The 21,386-nt window shown below is 41.5% G+C and overlaps 1 protein-coding gene across 45 annotated transcripts in view; it reads right to left on the reverse strand.

The window, feature by feature from the left end:
- Positions 1-21,386, reverse strand: part of BAZ2B (bromodomain adjacent to zinc finger domain 2B) — a 249,203-nt gene that overhangs the window by 82,208 nt on the left and 145,609 nt on the right. For 35 of the 45 annotated variants that reach the window (XM_087881938.1, XM_034425938.3, XM_087881937.1 and 32 more), the window contains 2 exons: positions 21,201-21,353; positions 654-842 (listed from right to left, as the gene is read on the reverse strand). In XM_087881938.1, the coding sequence (XP_087738064.1) occupies positions 654-842; positions 21,201-21,351 (340 nt within the window). In that variant the 5' untranslated portion in view covers positions 21,352-21,353. The remainder of the gene's footprint in view (positions 1-653; positions 843-21,200; positions 21,354-21,386) is intronic. The other 10 variants (XM_087881942.1, XM_034425933.3, XM_087881947.1 and 7 more) reach the window with 1 other exon arrangement.

Below are 21,386 nucleotides of genomic sequence, written 5' to 3' on the forward strand. Positions count from 1 at the left end.
TTCCAAATAAAGTGTCCAACTCAATTCGTTTTCAGCTACAACAGCCAGATTTTGATTCTCAGCACTTGGAGGCTGATCAGATATTTTTCATTCCACAAAAGTTCAGATAGATTTGAGTTACAAATATGTAAACCAAATGTATGGAAAAGTCTTTTATAAAACAACAGGCGTCTTACTTGTGTTCAGTTTTTTAAAAACATGCCTAGAGAGATCTGATTTAGGATGTTGACAATATTTTCAGATTAGTACTAAAGCAAATCATAACCCACCTAGATAATGTTTGTTACAAGTAGATTAGAAACATAAATAAACAAGTGATGGGAACATGAGTAGAATAAAGCAAAAACAACCTAGAACCAGCCAGCATGCATTACTATTCTCGTTGTAACCATGCAACGCAACTGCCTCAACTGTATTTACTCATGAGTAAGCCTCCCTGAGATCAAAGAAGTATTCTCCGATCAATGTATATAATACTAGGGATATTCCTGGTGTGGTAGAATCTGGATCTTACTGAAAAAAAAGCTGACCTTTTAGCTTTAGTATGCAAAATATAAAATCCATGCCCCTTTACTTTGAAGGAACATTTGTGGCTGCATCTTCAAGCAATTTTTTTTAATGGAAGATTTTTTTGAACACATAGACTTTTTTACCTGGAAAAGTTGTTAGCTGGGGGTGCGCTGCTAAGGCTATGGGTGTACCAAGTGACCCCAAGCCACCAAATTCTGTATGCCCTGAGCTGGCTGTATGTAGACCAAAGACTGGGTGGCTGACCATTGGAAAGGCACTCGACACTGTGGACAGGTTACACGGTTGATCCCCAGCTGTTCTGAATAAATGTCCTGAAGGGGGAAAAAAGCAACACTTGAAAAGGTCCCAGAAAAACACATGCTCCTCTTGAGATATTTCTGGCTTTGGGGGTTTTTGAATCTGGGTTTTTCTATAGATTTCAGCAAAATTGGCAGCCGTCAGCTTCAAGCCATTGGAATAAAGCTGGCATTATAAGGCTGCTAAGTTCTGTGAAAAAGGATTCTGAAACTAAATATGAATTCTAAAGCAAATTAACTTTCAATTCAGGCTACCAGATCGGGGCTGTGAAAATCTAGACCACCGTTAGATGTCCAAAAAAAATACAAATTCGCTCTGGTTTTTAAAGTATTCTTATATTCCCTCTTGCTAATAAGTGTAAAGCAAGTTTAAAACACGTTAATGTTAATACAAATGAAATCCATAATGGTCGAGCATGGTAAGTTTACAAAGAAAAGTTACGAAGAACGGTTAAAGGAATTGGGTATGTGTAGACTAATTAAAATAAGGACTAGGGGAGACAAGGTAGCACTGTTCCAATATTTGAGGGGCTGTCATAAAGAAGAGGGGGTCAACCTATTCTCCAAAGCACCTGAAGGCAGGACGAGAAGCAATGGATGGAAACTAACCAAGGAGAGAAGCAACCTAAAACTAAGGAGAAATTTCCTAACGGTGAGAGCAATCAACCAATGGAACAACTTGCCTTCAGAAGTTGTAGGTGCTTCATCACTGGAGCCTTTCAAAAAGAGACTGGATAATCATTTATCTGAAATAGTATAGAGTCTCCTGCTCAAGCAAGGGATTGTACTAGAAGACCTCCAAGATCCCTTCCAACTCTATTCTATATTCTATCTCTATGTAATATTTCTTCCACTAATAGGAAAGTTTTTGGAAAGATACTGTCGCATTATGTGTTAATTTTCTTGCTTGTAGACTGTCAGAAGGTAACTATTTGGACACTGTTAGAAACAGGTTGCTGGATTAAGAGAGAATCTATTAATCCAGTAGGGTTCTTTTTACATTCTTAAGTACCACATTTGAACTTCGTATACAGGTAGTCCTCAACTTACAACCACAATTGTGTCCCAAATTTCAGTTGCTAAGTAAGACAGTTGTTAAGTTAGTTTTCCCACATGTTAGGACCTTTCCTGCCACAGTTGTTAAGTGAGTCGCTGCCGTTGTTAAGTTAGTAACACAGTTGTAAAGTGAATCTGGCTTTCCCCTTGACTTTGCTTGTCAGAAGGTCGCAAAAGGTGATCACATGACTCCAGGACACAACAATCGTCATAAATATGGAACTATTGCCAAGCATCTGAATTTTGATCATGTGACCATGGGGATACTACAGTGGTCATTAGTGTGAAAAATGGTCATAAATCACTTTTTTCAGGGCTGTTGTAACTTCAAATCGGCACCAAACAAATGATTGTAAGTCGAGGACTACCTGCACTTGAGTTCAAATCCTGACAATTTCAAAAAGACTATTATGGAAACGGAGGCCAATCAATATCTGGAACTGAACGGTACACTAAGCCATTTGTTATTTTAACAATTATGCAGAACAAGTTATACGTTTGCACATAGTACAAATAATATACTTTGACTGTTATTTACATTTGTATAAGCCCAAGTATTATGGCTTATTAAACAAACCAAAGTTACCTTACTTGTCAAGGTGTGCCTTAGACTATGTTAACCTTGTCACAATGATTTACAGTATTTTATGGTTTATTGTGCTCCGAAAATTCAGCCAGTTTCCTCTTAGTGAGTCAACCTACATTTCCTTGAGCACAGGTGGGATATTTTTAAAAAAATTATTACTATTTAACACCCCCCCTTCTTTATCAATATCACGATTACAAAGGATGATTTTACCTTCATAGGGGTCATGATATATATATATTTGGCTGCTGTTTTCAAAATGCCACTATTTCTAATATCTTGGGATATAATTGCTGTGATGTGTAGAAATTATCACTAGGTGGTACTATTTACATCACTTGCACATAGGAGAAATCTCTGTGCTTCTGAACATTCTAATTATTTTAATTATCTAGGACAAAGAAGGTAGAAACTCTGAAGAAAATGCACTGACTCTAAACAAACACACACAAAAATGATAAGAAAGCAGTGATCTAGGGGCCTAGGAAAGAAAGAAATATCTAAATGAGAGTAGGAGGCATTTCTTTCAGAACTCTTAGAATCCTACCAAGTTCAACTTCTGATTATTTACTGTAATTTAATCTTTAGATTTTATCTTCAGGCAACCATCTTTTCAGAAGTCAGTTATATTTGTCAATGTTACCCAGACAAAGGTACCCAGATAATATGCAGCCAGGCCATTGACAGGCCAGCCATGAGGGCCAAGGGTGTGATTCCTAAATGTGTGTGGCCTTAACAATGTACCACAGCTGGACTGCTGTGGTCCCTTCCTTGATCCCTCTGATCATGGTTCTCAGCCAGGCAAAACAAGGTAGTCCTCGACTTATAACCACAACTGAGCCCCAAATTTCTGTTGCGAAGTGACAGTTGTTAAATGAGTTTTGTCCCATTTTACAACCTTTCTTGCCACAGTTGTTAAGTGAATCATTGTAGTCATTAAGTTAGTAACAAGGTTGTTAAGAGAATCTGGCTTCCCCGTTGATTTTGCTCGTCAGAAGGTCACGAAAGGTGATCACATGACCCCAGGACACTGCAACCAATCATGAAATTTGATCATGTGACGAGGGAATGCTGCAACGGTCATCAGTGTGAAAAACAGCCGTAAGTCACTTTTTTCAGTGCCATTGTAACTTCAAACGGTCACTAAATGAATGGTTGTAAGTCGAGGACAACCTGTAGTGGTGAAGATGAACCTGCAAGTTGCCAGCTCTTGTCCTAGGCAGAACAGAGGACATCCAATTTACCTGAGAAGGGCCCATATTTCTTTTGGACTTTTCCTTTAGAATAGTTAATGTTTGTCAGTAAACCGACAGAGATCAACACTAATTAATTTTTCTATAGTACTCCAAGCTTTAGCAACCGCCTTAATCATCAGGAGCGACTCCCAAGCCAAAAACCTACTGTTGACTGATAATAACCATAACAATAGTCATAATAATAAAATGCATCACACAGCAGTACAGTGCGGGGAACGTTTGGAAGCTGTCCCAAGAACAGCAACATGTGGTGTCCACATTACATCTAAGAGCAAAGAAATATAAACCAGAGGATGGGAGAAGGAAGTACAAAGGACAGCAAAGTTTACTCATTCTAGAAGCAACAAAGTATCAATGCACTTGGCATTTCCCCCTCAATTATACTGTTTTTAAATTAATCAGGGCTGGCAAACAGGTAAAATGCCTGATCCCTTGAGTAAGAATTATCTCCAGGAGACAGGCAGAGAGATTTAACACACTAAATAGGTCCTCTGGTATGTTAAAGAGCCAGTCAGAATAGAAAAGGGAGAAACAGAGTTGCAATCCTTGTTCAGCCAGGAAGCTCACAGCTAGCCTGCCCTAAGCTGTTTTACAGGGTTGGTGAGAAAAAACACGTGGAGAGGCAAGTATTGGGGCGGGTAAGAAAAGGAAGAATATAAATACAAATAACAAAATAACAAAAAAAGAATATAAATAACAAAACAGTATGGTATTGTTGTTAGCTACTACAGGTAGCCCTTGACTTACAACAGTTCATTTTATTCCCGTTCAAAGTTATAATGGTACTGAAAAAAGTGACTTATGACCGTTTTTCACACTTATGACCGTTGCAGCATCGCCATGGTCACATTCAGATGCTTGGCAACTGACTCATATTTATGATGGGTGCAGTGTCCTGGGGCCATATGATTCCCCTTTGTGACCTTCTGACAAGCAAAGTCAATGGGGAAGCCAGACTCACTTAACAACCATTTTCCTAACTTAACAACTGAGGCCAGAAAGGTTGTAAAATGGGGAAAAATTCACTTAACAAATGTCTCACTTAGCAACACAAATTTTGGGCTCAATTGTGGTCATAAGTCGAGGACTACCTGTACAACAGGCATAGTATAAGCCAAAAATTAGCATTTCTGTTGAGGGCTGACTCTCCTCCCCTGGTAAGAGCGATCACTGGATACCTTAAAAGGTTGACGGCAATACGAGCCAGTTATATCAAGGAAAATTTTATTGATTGTAAGAAAGATGAGCTCAGTTAGAGAGGAGCTATCCTATTTGGGTTATCTAGTCTTCTAGTCTTGGCAACTTAGCTATTGAAATTTGATATGGTAAAATTTTAATGTCATCTATCATATATTTTTAGATTGCTATTTTTGTAACTGTTTTATCTTTTTCCCTTTTTCTCTTCTGTTTTGTTTGAAAAGGCCTTCGGGCTATTCAATAAACTATACTATACTAACAGGCATAGATATTGATACACTATACTGGCCTAATATGCTTGTCCTGGGAAGCCTGGTATGCAATATCCCTGTTTTGTTCTTATGGTTTGGAACTGTTTTTGTTATACTCTATTTACATTGCTCTAGACCCCCAGAATCATATTATGTTATAGTTTTTTTTTCCCCAAACATTTCCTACATGGAATATGCAAACACACACAAAATACCCATTTTTATTAATTAAAAATGTGAGCAATTGCTTACAGGAAGAAACTCTTCAAGAAAACTGCAACAACACATATGCATTAAAAAGCTATCAATTTCTTACCGGATATAGTTTAAGTTTTGATACTGATCTTTAAATCCCTAAATGACTGAAGATTTGCATATGGGACCATCTATCTCATTATAATATTCTTTTAAGAGCTGCAAGAGAGGCCCTTTTAAAGATGTCCTACCTCCAGTCAGAGGTCCAGGTTTTAGGGAGGGGAGATTTTGGTGTTAATTTTAATCTCTCTGGTTTTTTGTTATAAATATTCTGTTCTTATTTACAGTTGTGTTAAACTTTGCTAGTTACACCTTGAGTATCTGCTAAAACAGAAAAGCAAGACATAGATCAAACCAACTCACATATACACTAAATGCTGTAACAGCATCTTAGCTATATTGCTACTTGTAAAAAATGGCTGTTCTGCAACTTGAAAATTGCCATTGAATGGTTCCTTGTATTAGGTAAATCACACCAGGAATCAGAGCCAAATAAGTCAGTCCTTATTAGCCTGTCAAAATCAGTTGTCCCCATTTCTGAGACAGATAACGCTTGATTTTGAAATCCTTCATTATAGATAAGCAAAAAGAGAGCCTTGGAAAAAATACACAACCACCACAGCAAAACATAAACTCAGCCAGAGAAAACAAGAATGAGAGACTTAAAATTGCCCTCCTTTACTCTCTTTGATATAAAAGGGAGGAAAGGCGAAACCCTAGGAGGCTTTCAAGATTCAAGATTACTACAGCCTGACTCAATAAAAAAAGTTCTAGTAATTTTTAGTGAAGTCAGTTTCATGACCTGCTCTATCTTGAAGGGTTTTCTCTCAAAGTTGAAGAATTAAATGCCACTTGCCCCACAGAGACCGTGTTTTAACAGATTTCTCCCTGTTTACTTAAAATGCAAAGATGCCTCATGGTATTTTTTAACCCAACGCTACCTATTCTCCAAAACACCACCCATTGCTTCTTGTCCAAGAAGCAATGGATGGAAACTAATCAACGAGAGAGAACCAACCTAGATCTAAGGAGAAATCTCCTGACAGAACAATTAACCAGTGGAACGGTTTGCCTTCAAAAGTTGTGGGTGCTCCAACACTGGAAATTTTTAAGAAGAGATTGAACAACTATTTGTCTGAAATGGTAAGGTTTCTTGTTTGATCAGAGAATTGGACAAAAGACCTCCAAGGTCCCTTCCAACTCTGGTATTTTGTTAAGATGCTGCTTGGGCACTGCCTTCTTCCCAAAATTCATTTATTGTTCAAAACCACACTTTTTTAAAGCTAAGACCATTGCCATGGAAATTCATACTCCATGGTGATAGTATGCATATGTGTTGAGGCATTCATATGAAAAGGGTTGCTGTAGAGTTATTACTATATTAAACTTTGCTATTTTCTATGGAAATAGCATCTTATGCAAGCTAGTGCCAATTCAACATCAAGTACTCCAGTAGATACCAGGAATATTTAATATAAATTCAGCAGGCCAATTGATGCAGTAATTTAACTCAATTGATGCAGTAATTTAACTCAAAACCTACTTAAGAAAACATTTCAGTTTTATGTTCACAATACAATGAAAGATAGGTTATAGCACCAAGACAATGTTAATAGGAATTATCATTAAATTTAAGATGACCCATGCCAGAATATTGAACATTATTTTGTTTCATTTGCAACATTTCATAAAAATAAGTATGGAACATGAAAACATGCCAAGTTTCTTAAAATACTTTTTAAGAGATATATGAAAAAGATTCAAATATGATTTGGACATTAGAAATAGTAATTTTAAAATACATATTTTATAAACAAAACTAATATGTTCAAAAAAGAATCAGATTGTAGCTTATCCTCAAAGCAAGTCATAGTGGTGAATTAAACAGATTCCTTCCTTTCTGCCAACTCATTATCTTTTTTGTTTCTTAATACATTAATATTCTGGCTAGAGATGAATATTTGTATTTCCTTTCATTTTTTCCTTTTGTTTTTTGTTCCCGTTAAAAAGTGCCAGCTTTCTGTATGCTTATTTTGCATAATGAAATTTAATACAAAACTACATTGCTTAAGACTCTTGACTTATATTATAATAGGCTGAATATTTTTCAGCAAAGCTTTTGAAATTCTACTAGCCAGTACGTAGATAAATGATTGAAAGTATTACCCAAAAGGCCAGCATCCATTTCGACAGGGCTGGTGTCTTAGTAACAAGGAACGATAAAGGCAAATGCCTTTATTAATATTAATGAATTTTGTGCTGCACTGTAATAAGCCTTTTCAAAAGAACTAAAAAGGATAAATACTTAACTAATGCCTTAAATGTAAAAAGATGGTGAACAAAATCCTTTGAAAAGCAACAGAGGCACAAAAATGACCAGCTAGATACCCACCCCACCTCAACTACTTGTCTATTTAAGACACAGGAGATAAAAGACATTAACATGAAGGATAAGGTGGGTGATTTTAACGTGAAGCTATGCAATATTTTTTACTATACACTTTAGACAAAGTGAGTAAAAGCTCTACTTCTATGATTTAAATCATTATCTGAATGTAGCCACAATATTCACACCTCTGTATTCTATGCAGTTTTACCTAAATGCAGAAATCTCTGAGCAGCTTGTTGCAACATGTCTTTCAAAGATCAGATGTGTAAATTCACAGTACTGGCAAGTGTGTCTCCTGTGTTAAAATTGAGAAGAGTGCCTAATCATCAGGAGCGACTACCGGCCAAGTAAAGGTCTCCTGTTTTAATTAACATTTCTCCTAATTTGATACAAAACTGAAAGGTTACAAATAAAAAGGGTTTGCTTCAAAATCACTGCCAAATCATTAAAAAATAAATCACATACCACAATGTATGTACTATTGGAAATAAGAGACATAGATACAGTATGAATGTTTGTGTTATATAATTCCAAAGCTATGACAACATAGTTCTCTTCTTACTGGTATCAATGCTGAATGATATGTATACCTATCCCTTAAAACTTTATTCCCCAAATCATAAATAGGTGAACGCAGAGGTAGATACTGGGAGCTAACAGAACCTTGCTATTTTAATTGTAATGCCTTCAAATCTGCTGGGTTTTGAATGACAGATTGCTTTCTTTTTTGCTCTCCTCCTTTTTCTTTGCCCATTACACATGAAAATTGCTTCGCAACGTTCCTTACTAAAGGAAAAAAAATATGTTTTGTCCAACCCATTTGTGATATATTAAAATCTTATTCTGTCCCCTTCAAAATCTCTTCTTTCCACATAGAATGTCTCTCTCTCATATATGAGAGAAACTTGACAAATACATGAGTCTAGTTTAATAGGATTTTTTTTTCCTTCTCTGAAAAACATTGTATAAAGACAAATATTTTGACGATGTATTTGTCTGTCTCTCCCATCATTGGCTTACACAAGTATTGCTCCCTTCACTTCATAATTAAATCCTCCATAACTTTAACCTATCTGAATGCTACGTGTCTCATATTTAGAAGAGCTACCTGATCCATGATGCTCAATGATTATAGGTAAGATGCTTAAAAAGCCTGAGTGTGTACAGAAACTTCATGATCAGCCACTATAATTTAATTATAATTGGTGTTTGCTTTGAAAAATCAGGATTGAAAACCAGGATGGATCACACACACATCTTGAAATAAGCCATCTTTAAATAAAGAATGACAGAAATCAGAGATAAGCAGTTTGCTCCTGGAAAGGGGCTGGAGAACACAAAAATCGGGCCTGGGGGTTGCCAATTATTCTTAAGAATGGGCTCCTTCCTTTGCTGGAAATATATATATATTATTATTATTCCTCCTCCTCCTCCTCCCCTTCCCCCTCCTCTCTGAAATGCAGATTATTTCTGGACCACTAAGCAGAATGGCATATATTTCTTATTAGAAACAGACACAAAGATGTTATTATTTATATTTGAGATCCAGATACTAATTAGCACAGAGTTGTTTTAAGAGTTAATTTCAGCATGTAGCTTGAACACAGATTCCTATGTTAGCACTTTGGAGATTACATTTCTAGTAGGGCTTCACAGGCATCTCTGTCATAATTGCTAATAGCATAACCTTTGAATCAGCCCTCAGGGAAGACCACTGAAATATATGGGAGCATTCAGACTGCAATGGATTAAATGGTTTGTGATTCAGATTCATAATGAGGAAAAATACTGCAGAAAATGTATGTATAATGTAATTACCATACTCAAATTACATGCATTTGGAAAAGTATTTTTCCAAAGTCACATTATATAATTATAGCAGAATAACCACAAATAACAGCTGATCTGTAACACAATCTTTCTGGCACGACATCTAGAGTTCCAGTCTGGACCAAGTCTCTGTCTTGGGATTTGTATGGCTGAAAGACTGAAGTTTATTACAAGCCTGCTTAATAGACTATTGATTACTGCAAAGAAAATAATTATATTGCATTGGATGAAACCTGAGCCTCTCTAACTGCAAGCTGAGATGAAGGTGTTTTTAACAGTATAGCACTGGAAACAATAACTGCTAAAACTGTAAAAGATAAATGCTCAATTATATAAATAGATTTTCTTTTTCTCTTCACAAGATCCAGGCTGGTAACTCAAGAAATTATCACATGTTTATCTTATCAAATATCACACGGAGCACGAAACTAGGGCTAAAAAGATGCAATTATATTTCTTCTTCATTCTAGAATATCTGATAAATGTAATGTTTACTAGATTTTACTTGAAAACTGCAGGGTAAAAAGCGGCATCATATGTGTTCCTATGCAATCAATAAAGCAAAGGTATTGTAATATTAGACGCGATCATGAGTTTTCATCAGATACACCCCAAACTTATTAGACCAACACAACACTTGTTAGACCAACACACATAAGCAGTTTAAGCAATTAAATACTGTGGACAAATATTTACCCATTTGTCTCCCTTTCAAACTCCCAGAGAGGAAGAGAGAAGTAGTTCTGTCTGAGTATCCAAACTACATGATAACAGACTGTATGAAGGAGATTATATTACCTTGACTAGCTTTTGTGGTGATGGCATGGAGCAGAATAATAAATGGAAAGGGGGGGGGGAGTGAAGAACAGCCTGTGAATGTGTTATGTCTGATTCAACATCCCACATGAGTAAAGAAACAAAAAAAAAACAAAAAAAAAACAAACAAGATGAAACAGCCATTATTCCTGAACTTTTTTTTTTCTAATTATCCAAAATATGTGTAGACTGGTGTCATGTTACTATCTTTCTCAGTGCCTAGTGAGAAATATTCCATATAAAGTAAATAGCATTCTAAATTTTGATTTCATATTACCATAAGAATATGATTATATTCTACTATTCTGTAATTTATTCTTTTAATCTTTAGCCAGCCATTGACTGTTCCTTTATTTAAAATATATGTTGTTAGGCAGAAACCCATTTGGGCTCAAGGAAAAGCAGGTGTGAGAGGAAGCACTTCAGAATTTTCTTCCGCCAACTCTCAGTCTTCACCTGGGACAGAAAAGTGCTTGATAATTAAGAGATTCATCTGAGATTCATTCCTCACACAACAGCTACTGATCTGAGATTTTCATCATGCTATGAGACTTTCATAGGTCTTGGCATGTTCAGCTGATTAACTCATCCTCAGTGGTTGCTCTCAGGGAATTCCCAAAGGAATGTGACAAATAGTTTTGTGCCAGTTTCCCATTGGTAGGGATTTCCACTTCCTGTCTCATTCTTTCCCGATTCCAAGGTGCTGTGGCATCTTACAATCTTCTTCCATCGTTTCTGACCATGTGGAGATTGGTCGTTGCTTACCTGAACGACCCTTTTATACTCGACGTTCAGACACTCCTCAGTCTGGGTAACGATCACTCCTATTTGCACAGCTGAGTGTCAATCAAATCCCTCTGGAGCTGGATCCACCTCACTTCCTGCTCCTTCCTCAGACTTTTCACGAAGACAACTTGGTTCAAGAGCATTAGGACAGCCATGAAGAAAAACTCCGCCAGGTAGTGACACAGGAAGCAGACAGCTACAGAGGGAAAGAAAGCAGACCTCCACCAAGGCCAGACGCGGCGAAAAAAAGGGAGGGACGGAGTGTCTGAACGTCGAGTATAAAAGGGTCGTTCAGGTAAGCAACGACCATTTTCCTACTCGCCGTTCAGACACTCCTCAGTCTGGGACATACCCAAGTTAGAGAAGAAAAGGGAGGGAATTAAGCCGTAGACTGGCCTTGTGGAGAGATTACAGTCTGTAATACCCTTCTGCCAAAGGCAGCATCTGCAGAAGCAAACTTATCCAGCCTATAGTGACTTACAAAGGAAGAGAGGGAGGACCATGTGGCCGCCCGGCAGATATCATCTACGGAAGCCTGGGTAGCCCATGCCGCTGATGTTGCAGCACTACGGGTAGAATGGGGCAGTATACCACCCGGAACAGGGGCCTCCCTTAATTCATATGCCTTAGATATACAGGCCTTGAGCCACCTGCCCACTGTAGCAGAAGAAACCTTCTGACCCAGGGAGGAGGGAAGGAAGGACACCAGCAGAGCCTCAGTCTTGCGAAAGGAGGCAGTCCTTTTAAGATATCTTCTCAAAGCCCGTCGCACATCCAAGGTATGCCATCGCCTCTCAGCAGGATGACGCGGGTTCGGGCAAAAGTTAGGTAAGACCAGTTCTTGGGCTCGATGAAAACGAGTGTTCACTTTGGGAACGAAGGCTGGATCGAGGCGTAGAACAACCCGATCAGGGTAGAAGACACAGAGGTCACTTCTCATGGACAAAGCTGCAATTTCGGATACTCTGCGAGCCGAAGTAATTGCCAACAAAAAGGCCATCTTTAAAGACAAGTAGCGTAGGCTGGACGAAGCAATGGGTTCGAACGGTGGACCCGTCAAGGCCTGCAACACCAAGGTAAGGTCCCAAGTGGGGTAGCGGTGAATCGGCGGAGGCCGCAAGATTGAGACCCCTTGGAGAAAGGAACGGATTCTGGGATCCTGAGACAAAGGAACTCGCGCCTCCCCAGACAGGACAGTGGCCAGAGCCGCCACCTGTCGACGTAGAGTCGCAGGGGCCAAGCCTTTGGAGAACCCCGCATGCAGAAAACGCAGAATGTCCGGAACTGACGCTGTTGTGGGATCCACGTGATGATCTCCGCACCATCTCGTGAAGGTAGCCCATGAGGCGTTATAAATACGAATTGTTGATGGTCTTCGAGCTGCCTGAATAATGGAGATGACGTCTTCAGACAAGTTGTCCTTGAAGAGCTTTATGTGCTCAAATGCCACACGGCTAATCGAAGCCACTCTGGTTCCGGATGACGGCCGGCCCCTTGAGTTAACACAACCTTGTCGGGTGGAATCCTCCAGGGCGGTTCGACCGACAAGTTCTTGAGGTCGGCGAACCACTCCCGACGAGGCCAATATGGCGCTACCAGCAGAAGATTCGCCTGCTCTCGAATAACCTTCCGAATGACTTTGGAGAGGACTGGAAGGGGGCGAAAGGCATAGAGGAGCCCCCGGGGCCACGGACTCCGAAGAGCGTCCAGACCCTCCGCTGTTGGAGATGGGTAGCGGGAAAAGAACCTCGGCAATTGGGTGTTGTGAGCCGTCGCAAACAGGTCCACTAAGGGAAGACCGAACCTCCTGGACAGGTCCTGGAACAGGCAGGGGTCCAGCCTCCACTCGGCATGATCTATTTGGTCTCTGCTGAGCCAATCTGCTTCTCGATTTAGAGACCCCGAAATATGTTCGGCTTTTATCGACGAAAGGTGGAGCTCCGCCCATGACAGAAGACATTCCGCCTCCTGCATTAGTGTCCAGGAGCGAGTCCCCCCTTGTTTGTTGACATGGGCCTTGGTGGCCACATTGTCCGTTAGAATCAGAATGTCCCGGCGATATACAAGGTGTTTGAAGTGCATCAGGGCGAGGCGAACCGCTCTGAGCTCCAGCCAATTGATATTGTGCGACTGTTCTGTCGACGACCAGACCCCCTGGGCTAACTGAAGGTTGAGATGAGCCCCCCAGCCTCGGAGACTGGCGTCCGTGGTCAACACCGTCCGCTCTGGTTCCAGGAAGGGGGAGCCCTTGCTGAGGGCCGGAGACAGCCACCACCTCAGGGAAAGACGAACTGGAGCCGGAACTGTTACCTTGAGAAGAGACTCTGCTCGACCTTGTCTCTGGTAAGGGAGCAGAAACCATTGGAGGCGACGAAGGTGGAAACGCGCCCAAGGGACAATGTCTATGCACGATATTAATTTTCCCAGAAGTTGGGAAAGAGTGAGTAAGGTGACCGACCTCTGGCGCAAGACCTGAGACACCAGATTCCTTATGCTGACCTGTCTGTCGGGAGATAGAACGATTGTACAAAGACTCGAATCTATTGTTGCTCCGAGATGTAGAATGTGAGTCGTGGGAGATAGGTGACTTTTTGCAAAGTTCAAAGTGAACCCGTGGTTTTGAAGGGTGTGAATCACTAGCTCCCGGTCTTGGGTCGCCTGCTCGTGTGAAGATGACATGATCAAAATGTCGTCGAGGTAGCATGCCAGGCGGACCGGAACCTCTCTGAGCGATGCCGCAACTGCTGCTAGCAACTTTGTAAATGTTCTCGGAGCAGATGATAGGCCGAATGGCATGGCCCGATATTGAAAGTGATGGTCTCCAAACTCAAACCTGAGGTACTTTCTGTGCTGTAAGAGAATGGGGACGTGGAGGTACGCCTCCTTCAGATCTACAGATTGCATCAGATCCCCCCGCCGGATGCAGCCGAGCAAAGACTTGAGGGAATGCATTTTGAACCGGCGGTACAAGATATGTTGATTGAGACGTCGTAGGTTCAAAATGCCCCTCCAATCTCCCGAGCTTTTCGGGACCAGAAATAGCGTTGAATAAAATCCGGTTTTGAGTTGGTCCGATGGAACTTGTTCTATGGCCTGAATCTGCAACAGATGGGAAATTTCGAGCGAGAGAAGAGAACGCTTCTCCGGCTGAACCGGCCAGGGGCAATGAACATAAAAGTCCTGAGGCATGGTGGTAAATTCCAAACGTAAGCCTTCGGTGACAGTTTGGACAATCCAGGCATCCGAAGTTGTAGTTGGCCACAGGTGAGAGAAGGCTTGGAGCTTGCCACCAATCGGGACCAGGGACGGTGAGTCACTTACCGCGCCTGGCGAAGCGACCAGTGGATTTGAAGGGTCGCCGAAAGCTGGATTGCCTGCGACCTCGGTCACGAAAGGACGCTCTATCTGAATCTGGCTGGTACTGGAACTGCGAGGATCTGTAATAAGAGGTGCCGCCGGCGCCTTGGTCCTGCCGAAAGGGCTGTCGATTATATGGCAGATAGCGCCTGTCCTGGCGACGAAAGGACGTGGGCAACACTTTTTTCTTATCCCGGTTCTCTACCAGAACAGAATCCAGGGATGGTCCAAACAGAGCAGGTCCTTTATAAGGGGCAGCAGTTAGGCGCCACTTGGACTTAGCATCAGCTCTCCAGTTCCTGAGCCACAATAGACGCCTTGAAGAAACCGTTGAAGCCAAGGCCCGAGATGCGAAATTGCCGCGTCCAAGGACGCGTCGGCCGAATATTCAGCCGCTGCCACCAGTTTAGCCAGGTCCTGTTGCGAGCGCGCGTCTTCGGGTGGTATCTTGTCCCTCAATTGGCGTAACCACACCAGTGATGCCCTATTGAAGAAGGATGAAGAGGTCGCGGCCCGAATGGCCCAAGCTGCAGCTTGGTGCGTCTTACGAAAACCCATCTCGGCCCGTTTATCCTCAAACTTGAGGCCATCTCCAGCTTCGCCTACCAGGATGGAAGAAGATGTAAGGCTAGCCACCGGGTCATCGATCGTGGGCAACTGTAGGAGAGCCTCCAACGCAGGAGCCGAGGCATACAGCTTTCTATCAAACGAATTCGGACCGGATAATGAGGCAGGATGATCCCAAGGTCTTTGTATAACCTGGCAAAAAAGGTCAGGGCACGGAACAAAGTCATGATCCGGTTGAGGGAGATTAAACAGATTACTGTGAGGACCAGGAGGGACAGAAGCAGAAGACGGCAGAGAGCCTGAATCCATATTAGTGGCAGCTTTAGCTTTGCGCAGAAGAGAGCGGAACAAAGAAGGTTTAAAAAGGCCTGGGAAGGCCGGCTTGTCGTGAATCTCGTCCTCATCCTCAGACATCTCAAAGTCTTCCAAGAAATCGTCCTCCCGGGCAGGTTCAGACACATGACCATAGGGAGCAAAGTGTTGTTGTTGTTGTTCACAAGGAGGATGCATATGAAAGGGGGCAGTAGGAGCGCAGACTGGAGTAGGCAAGGCACCAGAGGCCTGTTGCAAACCCATTTGATACATATGGGACATGGCTTGAGAAAAAAAGGACTGAAAATCAACTGGTTGACCAGAGGCAGGCACCTCCTCAGGACGGACGCCAGCTGCTGTGGGTGTAAAAGTAGCTTCAGGAACGGGCCTAGAAGACTGAGAATAGTGGCTAGCCATACTAGATGAACGAGATCTAGTGCTAACAATGGGCTGAATAGAGGCAGACCGTGGAAACCCTTGAGAAGTAGATGGGAGAACCTCCCCCAATTCACTAGTTAGATTTCCTTCATTATGGGAGACCAAAGGGTCACCAGGCACCTCATGGCATAAGACCCCACTGATTGGCTCCTCACAAGAGGCTTGAGCCTGTTGTCTTGCCTTGGCAAATTGCTTCTCTAATGCATTGTGCCTACGTTGGGCATCCTTATCTGGCTTGGCAGCCCTAGAGGACTTCCCATGTTTGGAGCTCTTAGCCCTCTTTCCCCTAGTCTGTCTTGGGGAAGGCACTGGCGAAGGAGAGGGACTCTTATCTAGGTCAGAGGAAAGAGCAATTTCCCCCCTGTCCTCCATTATACTAATTGCCTTAGTGGAACAATCAATGAAATTGCCACTATCTACTTATCAACTGTATGTATATATATATATAAATCAATATTATTATTTTTAATATTATTATTATATAAACTGAATTGATTGACTATATACAGATAATGAATTCCATCCAAGAATAATCAAGTAACAGAAACTACTCCGCACTCCCCCCCCTTTTTTTTTTTTTAATATATATATATAAAAATAAACTATGTGTACTTTCCTGAAGGCTTCAGGCAGGTCACTCCCAGGTCTAGAAGATGCAGGTCTATTCTGGACAGCATCCACACCTGCTGGCCAGGAAGCGACCCTGGGAACCAAAGCCCAGGTCGCTATGCCACGGAGCAGCCAAAAACGCGGCGAGATGCCAGGCACAAAATGGCGGCCCGCGAAGCAATGTCCCAATCAAGTCCTGAGCTAGACGAAACACAGCGCCTGCGGCCGGACAGAAAAAAGCTCCCAAAAAAGGCTAATGAGTATGCCCCAATCAAGTCCTGAGCCAGACGAAACACAGCGCCTGCGGCCGGACAGAAAAAAGCTCGCAAAAAAGGCTAATGAGTATGCCAGCCGGCAGGGACTCAAGCCAAAGGCATCTATCGCCGATAACTAGGTCAGCAGCCTCGCGCAGTGACTAGCGGCAAATGGCGGCAAATGGCGGCAAAAAATAGAATAAAATAAACCGCCAGCCAAGCCAAGCCGCTAACGGCAGCCGGAGCCCCGAACCGCCGATGCGAGCCTGTAATCTTCACCGAGGTGAAGGCAGGCAGCGCGCAGCACTCTCAACAAATAAGGAAACAATTTAAATTCAAATAGACAAAGGAAACCAAATTTAAAGATCAAGTTGTAAAGGAGAAACAGACACTCTATGCTTTTGCAATGGCTGAGTGAAAAAGTCTGAGGAAGGAGCAGGAAGTGAGGTGGATCCAGCTCCAGAGGGATTTGATTGACACTCAGCTGTGCAAATAGGAGTGATCGTTACCCAGACTGAGGAGTGTCTGAACGGCGAGTAGGAAAATCCCCCATACAGTGGCCTGTTTTTATTGTTTTAGTTTTTTCACATGAAAAAAACCACCACATTATAGGAAGAATGGGGATAAGGTGCCATTTGATTATCTTTTTGTTCTCCCTTATATATCAGCTGAGGGATGTGGTGGCTCAGTGGCTAAAACGCTGAGCTTGTTGATTGAAAGGTCGGTAGTTCAGCAGGTCGAATCCCTAGTGCCGCAAAATGGGGTGAGCTCCCGTTACTTGTCCCAGCTTCTGCCAACCTAGCAGTTTGAAAGCACTTAAAAAATGCAAGTAGCAAAATAGGGACCACCTTTGGTGGGAAGGTAACAGTGTTCCATGCACCTTTGGCATTTAGTCATGCTGGCCACATGCCCACGGAGACGTCTTCGGACAGCACTGGCTCTTCGGCTTTGAAACGGAGATGAGCACCACCCCCTAGAGTCAGGAATGACTAGCACATATGTACGAGGGGAACCTTTACCTTTACCTTTACCTTTACCTTTATATATCAGCTAGAGCATGGGTGTCAAACTGGATACAGCAGCAATGAGCAATAGGGCTGTTCAGCAGTTTGGATATGAAGAGGAATCCAGACTACGCAGGATAGTCATGTAATTCCTGTTATCCTTAAAGAAGGATAAAAAATTCAACATTGTCTGAATAATTTTTAATACCGTGAATCTCCTTTGAATAGTTCTTCTAAGCATCCTTAGGTGGCAGTTCAAAAAAGTTCTCAGAGTTTGGGGAGCGTAGCTGGTTATGGAAGGACCTTTATTTTGTTGTGTTTTTAATGTCCTGACCAAAGTAATTATCATCTAAACTATACATACCAAAATTACTATGTTAATGAGGAAATAAACGTTCAATATGAATAACTTCTCTAAGATTATCTTTTTAACTTACTGGTTCAAATATCTCACCTCCTGCTGCTCTAAATATTATCCATGGACCAAATCAATTATTTTATAATTTTTATGTAATTAATGAAAGGATGTATGAAACAAAATAGGTTAACAACATCTGTAATTCACTGAAGATCCACAAATACCAATGTTTTGATTTTATACTATGAGCCATATCTACAAACATACCATGTTTCCCCGAAACTAAGACATATCCGGATAATAAGCCCAACTGGGCTTTCAAGTGCATGCACTAAAATAAGCCCCCCCCAAAATAAGCCTCCCCAAATACATAGACGCATGCGCAGGTTGGGGAAAGGGAGGGGGAACATCAGAGCCGCTGCCGCCCGAGATCAGCAGGCCAGATTCAGTGAGCCGGATGCACTGCTGCCATTCGGGAGAAGAGGAGTGAGAAGAAATGCTGTGAGAGCGCCCATTTCTCACGTTCTTGTCTTCCCGGGTGGTGGCAGCGCATTCAGCTCCCTGAATCTGGCTTGCCGATCTTGCTTGGGGAGGGGTGGGGCGGTGGAGAAGCAAGAATTCTGCTGCTCGCCCAAACCCCAGATCTCCTGTTTGCCTTGCAGGCTCTTCAAAAGGAAGGCAATTGAGCCAGTCCGTGGCTTTTACAATCCAAGCCAGTGCTTCTTCTCTTGCTCCCCTTTCCTCCCTCCCTCCTGAGCGGTGTGTAACTTGACAACTTGGATTCTCTCTTTTAAACTCTTCCCAGCCATCCTTTTATTCTCTGCTTCGGCTCCAGTAGCTGCAACCAACCCCATCCCACCCCATCCCTGGCTGGGGGGAGCTCAGGAGAATTTCGGCAAGGTTGGTCAGGTGACTCTCGGGGCGGAGACCCCCACCCCAGCCCCCTTGGCTGCCTTGAGAGCAGCCGTGCAAGCCCAACACAGCCCAGTCCAGTCAGCCTCCTTGGTTGGCAGCTGGGGAAGTGGGGTGGGGGGACAGAAGGTCAAAGGAACAGGCATGGAGTGATTCACAAAAGAGACAAGCTTCTAGCCCTCTATGTCAAAAAAGCAGGAGGAAATAGATAAGGAAATTGTCAATTTAATTGCCTATAGATACATGACTCACTTGATAACAGGAAATTTTCTAGAATCCTTAACCTTCCTGCAACTAAACACTATTAATCAGAGGTTAAAATTCTCATTCCTTGGAATAAGTGTTTCCAGTCTACATTGCCTGGAGGGTAAGTCTGGCAAATCCAAAATAGTTTTGAACAATCCAGTTAAATTTACATTAATTTAACTGCAATTTTATTACATTGCATAATGATATCAATTATGCAAATAATGTACATCATCAAGATGACATATTGGTAAGACTTGTCGCAACTGACTTAGTAAAAAACTATTTGCAAGGATAGTCTTGCAAAGCCACCAAAGTACTAATAAGTAGATTTAGTGCAGTAAAGTTAATGAAGCCCTATTTATAGTGAAACTTCTAATATATGTCCCTCTTTTTCCTTCCCATACAATGTAAAAACTAGAAGTTCACTGTCTCTTGTTCTGTATCCTCCCACTTATGACTGCATGACTGTAACTTTGTTGCTTGTATCATTACGATTTATATTAATATTGTTTCCTAGTATGATTTGATTGCTTATTTGTACCCTATGACTATCATTAAGTGTTGTACCTTATGATTCTTGATAAACATATCTTTTCTTTTATGTACACTGAGAATGTATGCACCGAGACAAATTCCTTGTGTGTCCAATCACACTTGACCAATAAAAAATTCTATTCTATTCTATTCTATTCTATTCTATTCTATTCTATTCTATTCTATTCTATTCTATTCTATTCTATTCTATTATCTGGTATCAGACTGTTTGCTTCTTACTCCATAAGGACATATTCATACATATACTTTCATATTTATCAGGCATTTGGGAGTAAAAAAAACCACTTACTGCCCCCAAAAGCTCAATTAAAAGTACTGTGCAGCATTGCTGATTAGGTGAGTTTTTGTCTTATTCAAATAATTTCTGCAGAAACATTTTTGACAGCCTATGAAATCATACAAAACACACAGAACTGGACAGAAAGAAGAATTCATCAGTACCAGGACAACTTTACTCAATAGGATATAATCAACAACAAAATGTTATGATCCATGGTTGTGAAAGCAGCTTTGGCTAACTACTGCAATTATCTTAAGCTTCTAGTTGTTTCTTCAATAATTTATTAGTTACTTTTACACCCTTAGGAAGCTTATGGCATCAGTTCCTACTTGGATATAACAAAATCCAAGCAATCTACAAATCATGTGTGGTGCGCAACTTCCTCAACCTGGTGTTCTCAGTTATCTTCAGGCTATGTTTCTCAGAATTTCATTTGCAGAATTCTTGCCCAATGTTGTCAGTGTTGGGAAGTTCTACAAGCTACAGTTCCAAATCCCTACAATGGAAACTATTCTTACCTATAATTGTACGATTGCTTTAAAGTTTCCTTCCAAGCAAGACATCAATTTTAGGGATCGTTACACTGAATGGCCAAAACTGTCACTTCTGTTACATACAACTTCACTACTTTTCTTTTCTTTTTTATTGCATTCAGATCCCAAACCTATAAAAATCCTAAAACACAGTGAAACCTTGACTTAGTGGATCTAAACACTAAATACGGCACATGCAACACACCATATCATTTATGCCGTTTCATAGTATTACAGGGTTCGCTTTAGAGGGAAGGGCCAAAAAAGTTAGTGATGACCACAACCTGCATGTAAGGGGATGAGTCTTTGTTCACATAGTTACAGCTGCCATCTTTAAACATCCCCCATATCTTTATCATTTGTGTGATGACATAATGCGCACATGTCATCATTTTGCATCAATTTACATCCTTTATAATTAATAATGCATTGCACAACAAGGTTTCACTGTGAGGTAAATTCATCTGGATGCCTTGATATAAGCCACCCACATGGCACAATATCACAAATATGACATATTCACCACAGGCGTTGATTGTGGAGCTAAGTGACGTGGCTCCAGTGGAAAGGCCACCTTTGGAAATTGCTGAAACGATGGATGCTGAGGACAAGGCAGGAGATGAAGCTGCAGTGGAAGAGGCTGCTGTTGATGTTAACCGCTCTCCAGACTCCATATCTAAAACGAAAAAGGACGTGTTAAAAAAAAAGC

Source organism: Pantherophis guttatus, chromosome 1 (genome assembly GCF_059756535.1).
Source record: "Pantherophis guttatus breed Tessera chromosome 1, ASM5975653v1, whole genome shotgun sequence".
NCBI classification, from domain to species: Eukaryota; Metazoa; Chordata; class Lepidosauria; order Squamata; family Colubridae; genus Pantherophis; species Pantherophis guttatus.